General features: G+C 33.7%; 1 protein-coding gene across 2 annotated transcripts; it reads left to right on the forward strand.

Moving 5' to 3' along the window:
* Positions 1-24: 24 nt before the first annotated feature.
* LOC102801198 (RNA-binding region-containing protein 3-like) lies at positions 25-11,933 on the forward strand. Of its 2 annotated transcripts, none has more exons than XM_085504270.1 (13): positions 25-179; positions 1,600-1,735; positions 2,437-2,484; positions 3,366-3,478; positions 3,975-4,094; positions 4,495-4,678; positions 5,211-5,317; positions 6,432-6,679; positions 7,212-7,400; positions 8,576-8,670; positions 9,034-9,092; positions 10,368-10,500; positions 11,411-11,933. In XM_085504270.1, coding segments are annotated over exons 1-13 (1,482 nt in total). In that variant the 5' UTR covers positions 25-177; the 3' UTR covers positions 11,459-11,933. The 2 variants fall into 2 exon arrangements, with proteins under 2 accessions (XP_085360396.1, XP_077865298.1); XM_078009172.1 differs by having other exon boundaries at positions 35-61.
* The last annotated feature ends 472 nt before the right edge of the window (positions 11,934-12,405 follow it).

Consider the following 12,405-nt stretch of genomic DNA (forward strand, 5'->3'; position numbering starts at 1 on the left):
ACTCTCGCGATCTACGCGAGCAAGTCACATTCGTGATTTTGGTTGGTGGCGCTCCCGCCAGGTAAACAGCTGATTCTCTACAACTTTACAAACAACACATGTGCGGCATGATGACTGTGTTTTGATTGACATCACTGTTTGATATTGGCTTGGTCTGGAAAGTAATCACGAGTAAACATGTTAGTATGCCATCACATTTCTTATGTCATAATGTTTTTTAAAATGTGATAATTTTGCTTAGCTTAAAATTATGTTGTTTTTGTTGTTTTGTTTTTTATGGTCACTGTCAGAACTGGAACCGTGGTCCAGTATGCAGCAATTTACAGATGATTTGCGATAAATAATATACTACTAGAATGAATAATTATCAGAGAATGTTTGTACTTTACCAAATCAATCAATCAAAATACATCGATGTTAAATGCAATCACTGTCTTTGTGAGGGACTGTGGTGCAATGTAGTGAACACAGGTTGTTGTTACCAGTTAAATATCAAATTCCGCTTGTGTGTCAAATGAAAACGGCTAGATTCAACATTTGTGAATATGTAAGGACATTGAAACAACATCCAAGATGAACATTAACTATTTCTTTCACAGGCTCACTCATTTGTATTCAGTATTTATAGAAATGTATGTCTGTTGTTGCAATAGATGATTTTATGTTCAACTGCGAGATCTCGTGTATTGCGTGAAAGACGTGGACCAAACTTCTGACGCAAAAATTAATTTGATTTTGAACTCGAATTCCCCTTTTTCATAACTCAAAGTCAAAAGGCCGATCTTTGACAGGGGAATATTGCATTTAGATACCCTTACTTCAAAAAATTGACCATCATCAAATGTGTACAGCACATTAAAGCTGGGGAGTCATCACCTATGCATGCGTCAGATGGGCATGGGGTGTCATTGTTTACAAACAAGCGTCTACCAACAAGCCTTTACGTTTTTAGCATGTGTTGTTATCATCAGTTGTTATCATTGCATTTTTTGAATTCCAAGCAATTTTTGACACCACTACGTTGATATGACCTTTGTTTGTCCTGTTTTTACATTCATTTCCACACATAACGCGAGATCTCTTAAAATGGTCTATTTTGTGACACTTATTCATTCACATGAGATCTTCATCACAAATCACACCCCTTGTATACGCTTATTTTATAAAGCCTTGTCATTTCTTATCATATAGCGATAAATACCCATAGCTGTGAAAGTAACGGTGAAGGTTCAACTCAGGAAATGTGTTTCTACTGTCCTTATATATTAGCATATACTGTAAATTACTTTATTTTCACTTGGAATTAATTTTCACTGACGGAATAATTCAGTGAAAATAAAATCCAGTGAATATACCTTTTTTCCTATATTTTACATCCAACTCGTCAAAAATCAGTGAAAATTAATTCCATACAAAACACCCAAAAAGTCAGCGAAAATTAATTCCACAGCTAAAATAAAGTATTGCATTTTAAATAGAATTGCTGGTCTGATAACCTTGTTCATTTCATTTCCATACAATCCCAATGTTTTCATCAAGCATTATTAGAATAATACATTATTGATATGAACTTTAATATATTATAATTTATTTTTTCAGGTCAATGAAAAAGTGCCAAGATGATGCTCTGCTGGTTCGACATCTCCCAGCCGAACTGAATAAATCTGAAAAAGAGGAATTATTAAAACATTTTGGTGCCAATGAAGTGATATGTATGAGTGATAAAGGACCCATGGTAAGTATTTAATAAACCATAATGGCGCAGTCATGGGTCAGAAAACCTGCCATTCTCTGTAGTACATTATAAGTGCACTGATAAGAAGGATCCTAACTCAGATATTGCTGGTCAGCACTTATTATATAGGCCGACCTGTACTGAACATTGTTTACATTTTTTCTGACTTGTTGGATATACATTTACATGTACATTAAATTATACCATTAGATTATTCATAGAGATTTATTTAGGTCTTAATTTTACTATTATGTGAAATATATGATGGGCATGCATTAGCTACCGTAATAAAATTTGAACACACAATCACTGACATTCGGACACAATATTTAGTACATATATTTTAAAACTGTGCAAACTCAGGCCATCACATCAATTACTGTAAAATCTGTATTAGAAACCTCGGCTTCTATTAAAATAGTACAATGCAACAGAGGGGATGCGGCTTCTAATAGAGCATCTACACATATGAGAAATGATGAATTTTTGGTTCTCAATTATTCGAAAAAAATGGGTGCGACTTCTATTAGGGATGCGGCTTCTAATACAGATTTTACGGTACTTAATACTTTCACAACCCTATTGAAGCTTAATGTAGTGTAACTTTAAATGAGATTCTTTATATAATTTTAGTTTGACCCAAAACAAAGTGATTGTATCATTCAGCAACAGTTGACTGATTTTGTTATTTTAATTTTCAGAAAAATGCAGCAGTTGCGTTTTTTAATGATAACACCAAAGCTACAAAGGTAAGATCCTTTGACATGAATTTAAAGTTGTCATTGGGATACTGTATTTTCCTTTTATCATGATTTAATTTGAACAACGTATTCTTAATTATGTAAATTATTAGGGGAAATTGAATAAGATAATGGAATAAAAATGAATATGCCACTTTCAACATTTTACTCATGTAGCGTAAAACAAATTGTGGTGAAATATCAGTTTTATGATACCGTATATAATGTTATTTTCTAAAAAATAATAACATTGTGCATGTGAATTCAGAATTCAGGGCTGAATTTTTAGTTTCATTGCTGTTGTTTTGTTGGACCAAATGTAGCCTCACAACCAGTCTATTATCCTGTGGTTTATACTCCATCCCACAATAGATTTTGCTTGGTAACCATATACCGTTAGATTTATTCACTACATTATGCAGAATGGGCAGACATGTTTTTCATCACCGTGGTAACTATCAGTTGATATGCATGGGGAAAACTGTTTTTCATCGTTGCCAAAACTAGTATATTTAGATTAATAACATTTCTCAGCCAATTAATGTCAAGGTCGCCCACTGACCATTGATGCAAAATTTGAGCAGAAATTCCAGAGTATTGTGGCGTGGGCTGAGCCACAAAATGATTGGCTACTTTCTATGCTATATCAAATGAGGCATTAATGGAACATGTGTCTTTTAGTTCTGTATGGATAAATGGTCTTTGAATATCAACAAAAGATTTTTTTCAAGCACAAAATAAATCAGAAAATAGTTAATATCGTACACAATCCTCACCAAAATGAAAGAACTGGGGAGATCAAGACCTGGTTTATTAATAACTTATTTCACTATTCGAAAAATTAGTTGATGTGAAATGATAATATTATGTGGACATTATTGTTTCTCCAGGCTCTGAATAGGCTCCATCAGCTGACTGTACTAAATCATCGCCTTGTGGTGGAATATGCAAATAAATTACCACAACATTTACTCCCCAGCCAATCAATAGAGAAAAAAAATAGGTAAGTACCAGTAGAGGTCAATATTCCGATTTGTTGATTCAAAATGGGAAGTATTGCTCAAAGCAATGCTACGGTATTAACATGCTGTATGTGTATTCAGTGGGGGGCAACACTTGTACTTGCATTGCTGTTGTGATGACTTGCCTCTATCAGTCAACACCATTATTGTTTGAAACAAAGTCACTATTTGAATTATCATATTGAATATACAAAGTTCAAATTTGATGTTAGTTCCCTAATTTGCTTGTTAAGAATATCGTCATGCAACCATGGTATCAATAACTATGGATAGTACATGTAACTTCAAGTGGATACGTTGTGACCAATCAGCATGACTGTTATATAGATGAGAAATAATGATATCTAATCCAACAGCTTTCCAATAGCTACTGTGATTGGACACTATACAAATGTGCAATATCATACCTTTTCACGGAATTTCCCAAATGAATGGATTACTGATGTATTATTAACTCACTTTCTCTCATTACTTCAGAGACTCAAGTAAAGAAAATGTTGAAAAAGAAAAAGAAAAGAAGAAGACATCTCACTTGACTTTACAAGAGCATATTCAGGAGCAAAGTAAACAATTTATTGGAATAGCGCCCTCTCTGGGGTAAGTGAGTGTGAAGTTGGCTTTAGAATTATATTTCAATTCAGTGTCAGAGTCGGATTCAAAACTCTGTCAATTTGAGATTCACTTATAGTTTCAGATTTAAAACTTGGATTCAGCCTCACAGATTGCATATTCAAATTTTGATTTGTGTTTAAATTCAAAATTCAGAGCTTCAGATTTCAAACTCAGAATTAGATTTTGATTTCAACATCAGATTCACGTTAAAATTAAGTCAGCTGTGTTTGAAGAAATAAGAATCACTTCATCAAGTTAGTTTGTAATTTATTTCCTCATTGATAATAATTTATCTTTCAACATAAACTCTGTATTCTTCTCTATTTTTCAACCATGATTTAATATCAATCTTTTAATGCATCTTTTTTTCTGATTTATGTTTTAGCATTAATTATCCGTCAGATCCCCGATTGAAATATATATATCCACCTCCAACCAGTGATATCTTAACAAATATACTACATGCAATGATAGGTGAACCACAGTTTTATGTTCAAGTGTTACATTTAATGAATAAGATGAATTTACCACCACCGTTTGGAGCACTAACACCAGAGCCACCTATTGAAGTGAGTATATATCTGCCGCCTTCTAGTGTTGAGAAATATTAATCCGAAGTGGTTACCATAGTCTTACTTAGTGACTAGCATACTCACCTTAAAACAAACACGTTTTTTAGAGGGTGGGCACAAAGTCAACCACTTTCTCTAAAAATCATTGTGCAAGATTAGGGGCACTATTATAGTGTCTGCTTTGGGGAAATTAAATTGCAAAATGCATCGTCATTGATTTCCACCACACTTTTCACTTGCAATCAATGATTTCTTCAGGGCATGTCATCATTACATCATGTGATTATTATTTTATGAAGATTTTGGATTCTGACAAAGAAATAAAATAACGACGGATGTATTTGTAATTGTTGTGGTATTGAAATAATTTCTCAAGGCTTTGTTCAGATCACAGGGAAATTCTTTCTTTATTTTCACCTGTTACCGTGTACCAGTTTCCATAGCTCTAAATGTCACATTGCTTGGAATTAGTGAAAGTTGTAACCATGACAACATAGGTAATTAACCAGGTAATTAACATCTATTTTAGCATGATGGTAAATTTCAAGAAGATATCATTGAAGCAGCAGAAATGCAGATATCAAGCGAAGAAGAATCAGAGTTTGAGACTGATGATGAAGACAAACAGACATCAAGGTATACCCACACACTGTCTGTGCACACAATGGTGGGAATCCAATTTGAGCATTCAAATGAATTTAAAGGTGTTACCAGATTAATATGGTGCAAAGTTAATCTCCTTAAATCTTTGCAACTTTAAAATTGCTGTATTATTAATATTAATAACAATTTTAACTGTATAAATAAATAATTTTAACTTTTTAAAGTAAATAATATTGGTAATAATAAGTATTACAAGCATTGTAATATATGTAATTAATATTGAGGATATTAGTAAATATAATATTACTTTATTAATAACAGTGTCAGCTTGAAAATGTCAAAATTGATTTAATTATTGCTATTAAATTATGTAACATACTGGTGTACGAATATTAGCACTATTAGCTTAACACATTGACAACCATATAGTGCTGTATGCTGCCACAATGTATAGAGTGCAATTCGTGTTGATTCTAATGTCTGTTTAATCTATGTGGCTGACTGTTCACTCAACAGTGTAAACTAAAGTGCAATCTGTGCACATCACCAAATACATGGTATTTAGTGTGGGAGACTTATCAAATGGGAATGTTTAAACTATCAGTCATGTGTACTGTTCCTGTTCTTGGTGAACACAGGCAAATACAATGCAAGGAGTAATTAATTTGGTTGGTTGGTTGTTTTTTCTTTGAGAGCTAAATTAAGAGGTGGACCATAATAAACTCAACTGGTTGTGGTGGTAATGGCTTTGGTGGTGGTGGTGGCTGTTGTGTGTTGGGTGGGTGGGAGTGTGTTGGATCTGTGGAAGAATTGGAAAATAAAATGCACAGGAAAAATAATCTTCCAGGTATCAGTGACAGAAAAACAAAAACAAATTTTGCATGCCTAAATATAAGGAAAGAAATATATCACAAAGTGGGAACAAAATTACATCAAATTAATCAAAATAAGTGAAGAAAAAAAATGTGCACAGTCGGTCTGCCACCCCAGGAGTTTATAATAGTCTTCCCCAAGGCTTTCATATATGTTACTGTTTTCTTTGCCTGTATAAATAAATAATGAATAAATTTATTTATTTAATAAACAAATAAATAACATTGGACAATCTGACAATTGTTAAAATTTGACATTTTATCCACTTATACAGTGATATAAAGAAAGCTCCTGTAAAAAGACCTCTACAAAAAAAGAAAAGCATGACAATTAAAAGACCCAAATTACAACAGTTATTACATACACAAGTACCGACAGCACCCACTGGGTCATCAACATCTACGTACACACCTGCTGAAATATTTGAAAAGCAGGAACAACAGCAAGTCACTAAAAAAATGGAGTTTAAATTGTCTGAATCATTGCCAGGGAGACGAGTTCCTGAGAGAACATTGCACCAAGGTTAGTATGACATGTTTGACCTCTCTGATGGTCACCTGACGAGTTTGACCTTTCTGATTGTCACCTGACGAGTTTGACCACTTTGATTTTCACCTGACAAGTTTGGCATATTTGACATCTGATGGTCTCCTGACAAGTTCATATTGTGTAAATTTCAGAACATGATCAGATAAAAATTTCTTTTTTTGTGGTGTCTGTTCTGAACTTTGGTGTCCTCGTTGTCAGTGTCGCTAGTGTCATTGCTACCTCAGCATTAACCTTTTCTTTGTACACACAATAACTTGTAGTAATTTTTTTTGAATCTTTCAACCTTTTGTATTTCAACAAAATTAATATTAATTCATATCAAGCCCAATTTAGTAAATTTCTGGATTATTTTAATTTGTTGTGATAATGTGTTATTGTAACTGCTTTGTCTATGATGTTAATGAAAGGACAAGTATATTTGCTACATCTGAAAATTTTTTCAAAAACTGTCAAGTTTTGAGGCTCATTATCCTTGTTATTACTGTGTACCATATTTGTATTGTAGAATCATCCTATGACATAACCGAAAAAGAAGACAATAATACGAGCGAGTCATTAGAACCCTCAGGGTTTGGTAGAATAGAACCTGTCAGTGTGCTTCAAGAAGAAGAGGAAAGTAGTGAAGAAGAAACCGAGGAAAGTACAGAATTTATCACAGAAAAAGAATTAAAACAAAACAGATTATCAAAAGATGGTAAGAAATTGTGTTTTCTCAGACCTGGTTAGATTCTTTGTATTTTTCACTGCAATCCTAACTAGTGATTTTTTATTTACATAGTAGAAATCATACCTAAATCTTTGTTTCGAAAATATTCGTGATGAAAATTCAAAATATTTTCATGGGTGCCATATGATATCTTCTGCCACTAGTAGCATTACAGGGTTTATACCACTAATTGAATCTCCATAGATTGCTATATGAAAATGATGAACAAAAGTGGATTACATGGCTCAAAAATGGGAAATTAACATGCCAGTAATCAACCACATGAAAAAAACTAACATGTTGGCCAGCTCAAACTCTTGCAAATCTCAGGTAAACAAGACACACCTACTGTATTTGGATTGCACCTAGAGAAATCACTGGAAAAACACCAAGGTGTACACAGTCGCTAAGTAGTAAACAAAAGACCACATGTTGGTCTCACCTCTGACCCAGGTGATCACGCCCTCAAACAGGGAGCCCCTGAGAAAAAAAAAATATTTAAAAAATTTCATTGGTTCTTGCAAGGCATTTAAATTGATGGCTACGAGCAGCCATTGGTTGATTAGTTGCATAAGACCTACAGAAGAGATAATTGACTAATTTTGTTTCCATATGGTGCATGTTTTTATCTCTGACATTTTCAATTGACCATTTGGTTATCCTATTATATATTGGTGTTGTCTCCCTTGTTCTAACATACCCACAGTCTGGGGGTGACAACTCAGATTTTATTCAGTGCTAATGTATTGTATGTCAAGCTAAAAATATTTCCTCTTGGCATGAGAATGCCTGTGACATAAGCAAGTCTAAAACACAGAATCACATTCCACGAGGTACTGAAATAACTTCCAACCCCTCTGAACTCCCGTCACTGTGGAATTGTCCATTTTTATGCTGACCATTGTACAGGGAAGCATATATGCAAATTAGGCATTGGCAACTAACTGCATGAGGAACATTATTCAAACCGTTATTCAGCGGAAGAGTTTATCTCTCAGAGTTTCATAAAGTTAATTAAAAGCCAACACTAAATTTAATAAAGAAATTATTGAAAAAAACAAATTTACAAAATATTGCACCAAATGTTTTTTAGGAAAATTGGTGTTCAAAGGAAAGGGTTAATATAATTTCATATACAATGTATTTTAACTTTATTAAAATAGAGACACGAAAGACGCCTGCGTTTAAAAATTATGATCCAGGAGAACCAACAACAAGACTTTATGTTAAAAATGTTTCTAAGCAAGCTGAAGAGAAGGTATGTATTAAGGATTTATAAAATATCAATGTATGGTTTGGTAGGCAATGAGGATCTCAAGATATTGTGAGTTCCATGTATGCGCCTATCAAACATATTCTAACCAATGGCAGGAATGCAGTGGACGCTTGGAAAGGTTTGATTGCGTCAACAGAACAAAAATTTAAAATGCTTGCTTTCCGAGTAAGCAAGGATACTTGCAAGGATAGCAGAACAACCCCAAAATGAACACAAACAAGATTCACTCATTTGCATGATATTTTGAAATATTTATGTTTCTCATGCAAGTTTTGGATTATTGGTGAATTTAATATTAGGAATGAAATAAAATTACCGGTATCTCTATTTCTTTTTTACTTACAGGATTTACATTATATCTTTGGTCGCTATATAGACTTTTCATCAGATTTAGAAAAAGATATGTAAGTATAAACAAGCAGCTTTATTAGTCCCCGTTCGGACGCAGTCCGAAAATAGGGACTTGTGTTTTGACCTCTGTGCGTGCGTGCATGCGTCTGTGCGTGCGTCCGGACCTGTATCTTTGAAATGCCTGGACCAATCACAATTAAACTTCACACATACGTCACACATGATATTATACATATGCACGTCAATTTGTTCCACCATCTGATTTAAGATGGCCGAATGGCGGCCATTTTTGTGCTAAAAATCATCAAAATCAAGCATTTCCCAGCTGTTTATAGATGGATTTTGTTCAAACCTTGTATATACGTTGGACATTATAGGACCTTGATGCACAACATGTTGTTTTACGATCTGATTTAAGATGGCCGAATGGCGTCCATTTTTGTGCTGAAAAATCCTAAAAATCCAGCATTTCTCGGCTGTTTACAGATGGATTTTGTTCAAACTTTGTATATACATTAGACATTATGGGCCCTTCATGCAAATAATTTTGTTTTTCAGATAAGATTCAAAATGGCCGGCTGGAGGCCATTTTGTTTTAATGAATGTGGTTCTCATGCCATATCTCTGACTTGTTTTGACTGATTATGTTCAAATTTTAAATATTCATTATACATCATGTCATAGATAAACAGATATATTGGTTCGACGATCATATTCAAAATGGCCGAATGGTGGTCATTTTTGTGCTAAAAAATCATCAAATATCAAGCATTTCTGGCATTTATGGATGGATTTCAGTCAAACTTGGTACATACATTAGACATTACTGGTTCCTGATGCACGTCATTTTATTTGTCAGATTGGATTCAAAATGGCTGACTGGCGGCCATTTTGTTTTAATGATTGAGCTTCTAGAGCCATGTCTCTTAAATGCTTTGACTGATTATATTCAAATTTTATATATTCGTTATAAATCATGTTATATATATATACATGTATTCAAAATGGCTGATTTTGAATGCTGTTCCAGAGCAATATCTCTCAATATGGACAAGTACTTGTTTGACGATCAGATACAAATGTCAATCATTTTAATGTTAAAAAATCATATTTCTGACATGGTTATATTCCAGCTATATTACTATAAACAAAACTATATATCTTAAATTTGTTAACTAACGGGGTTATGATAATAGAAGTTATATTTGCCCTTCTCTCCCTTTACATGCCTTCCGTCCCAGATTCATAATCAACTATTAATTAATGTTGATTTGATGGTAACAGATATGTTGTTGCAATTTTTAATTTATTTCGCTGTTATTATTCAGGTTTGATGTGCGCCTAATGAAAGAAGGTCGAATGAAAGGTCAAGCTTTTATCGGTTTGCCGAACGAAAAGAAAGCACAGAAAGCAGTGAAAGAAACAAATGGTTATTTATTGCATGGCAAACCACTTGTGGTTGTATCCTTTTGTGCTACTGATGTCTCATTAATTACTTGAAATGAAATCAATTGATGACATGCGTCTACATGTATAGAAGTTATTTTTGGCTTTTACGTGAACAAATAATCCACTGTTTAGAATTTTATCTGACACACATGGGACAGTTCTGTAGTAGGGTAAAAATTAAAAAAACACCTTAATAATAACAAATAAATTCACATGTCTGGAAATTAGCAAACTTGTTTATCATTGAATACTTCATCTCAACCTTGAGACAGCGAGTTACAAGGACTTCTGGGAATGTATATCATCATAAAATATTTTAGGTTTATTGAGAACACATAAAAATTCCCCAGTAGGAATTAAAATGATTAAATAGCAAAAATACAAAAACAGAAAACAGCACAATACACTGCTTACTACAAACACTGCTTACAAGAACTGGCATAATACAACATCTAATTTAGTTAATTGATGGAATCTGACCTTTCACCTACATGTAGCTGTCTCTCACGCAATCAGACACAATGCTTTGCTTCAGTACAGAGATGATAATTATATAATTACTGATAAGATTAATTCTTAATAATACATAACATAATAAATATAGTAAGAAATAATAAATATAGTAAGAAGGGATGTAAATAGCCCTTCTGCATGACCCTAAAGGTCACACATCCTGGTAATTTTGACCTTTGTTTTTGTAAATACTTTAGAAATTATCAATGATAGTGAATCTGTAATGTATAGGAAGTAATGGCGAGCAATACCAAGGTCTCATATCCAGACAAATTTGAATATAATAATTTTGTGAAATTAAATGGTTGTCATCATGATGGATATATATAAAAACTTTTTCCAAATCATAGTTTTCATACTTCATAGACTTTATGCTTCACTATACTGATTCCTTAACTATTGTCACCAGCAATTTGCAAGGTCTGCAAAACCCAAAGATGTCAAAGAGAAGAAGTGAATCCTATTCAGATCCTGTGCTGTGATTGGCCAAACTGTGGTCACATGAGATTTTGCAAGTTGATGCTGTTACATGCAAATGTAAAAAGACAATGCAGTTCCTAACATCACTTTTGCATACTAGATGTCAGTATCAACTGCAACTACCGGTATCAACAGTGACAAAGAAATCATAGTTCAATGTCTCTCATCAAGAAGGACCTGGTTATTTTTCCCTTATTAAGGACAATATCAAAAGTGCAGTTGCGATAACAAGAGTTTTATGTAGCTTGTATGCCTCCAAATTTATGCTTGATTTGTGTACCAGGAACTTTGTAATAACACATGGTGCACTAGGAAAGTTGGCAATACATGTACCGGGTAGTAACACATGCAGCTTCACTAATTATCTGTGTGTAATGACCAGTTTATATCTGTCAGACAAGTCAATTGAAGTCATGGTGATTCACAATAAAATACATTACACCAACAAAATACATACATGTATAGTGATTTGAGTTTAATTCTGTTTAATACAGGGGCTCTCAATTGATTTTATCATTTTAGTTGAAAAAAAACATTAGGCCAGAGGGATTATCTTTCGGGATACAGATATGTTCAGTTAAGACAGGTTTTACTGCAGTTCACATGTACCAGTATATCATTTGCTATGACACGTATCACTGTATTTCTATGGGCTCTGTGTGCACTGTTGTGGAACGCCGGTCGAGGAGCCGGTGAAAATAGCTAAATTCAAGAAAACAACACAAACTTAACTTTGAAGTAATCCTGAACAACCGAATTTATATATGTTACACATGTAGGGGTAATCTTGTTATACTGTTCAGGGGAGTCTCAACAACCATCCCAAAGTACCGTTTTCTGAGAGTTTTCGGCCTTTGTATTCACCGTGATGGTTGCCAGGTGGTGAAAATGCCCGGATGTCCGCCCCCGGGAATATTCTAATTT

Source organism: Saccoglossus kowalevskii, chromosome 10 (assembly GCF_978046115.1).
Source record: "Saccoglossus kowalevskii chromosome 10, keSacKowa6.1, whole genome shotgun sequence".
NCBI lineage: Eukaryota > Metazoa > Hemichordata > Enteropneusta > Harrimaniidae > Saccoglossus > Saccoglossus kowalevskii.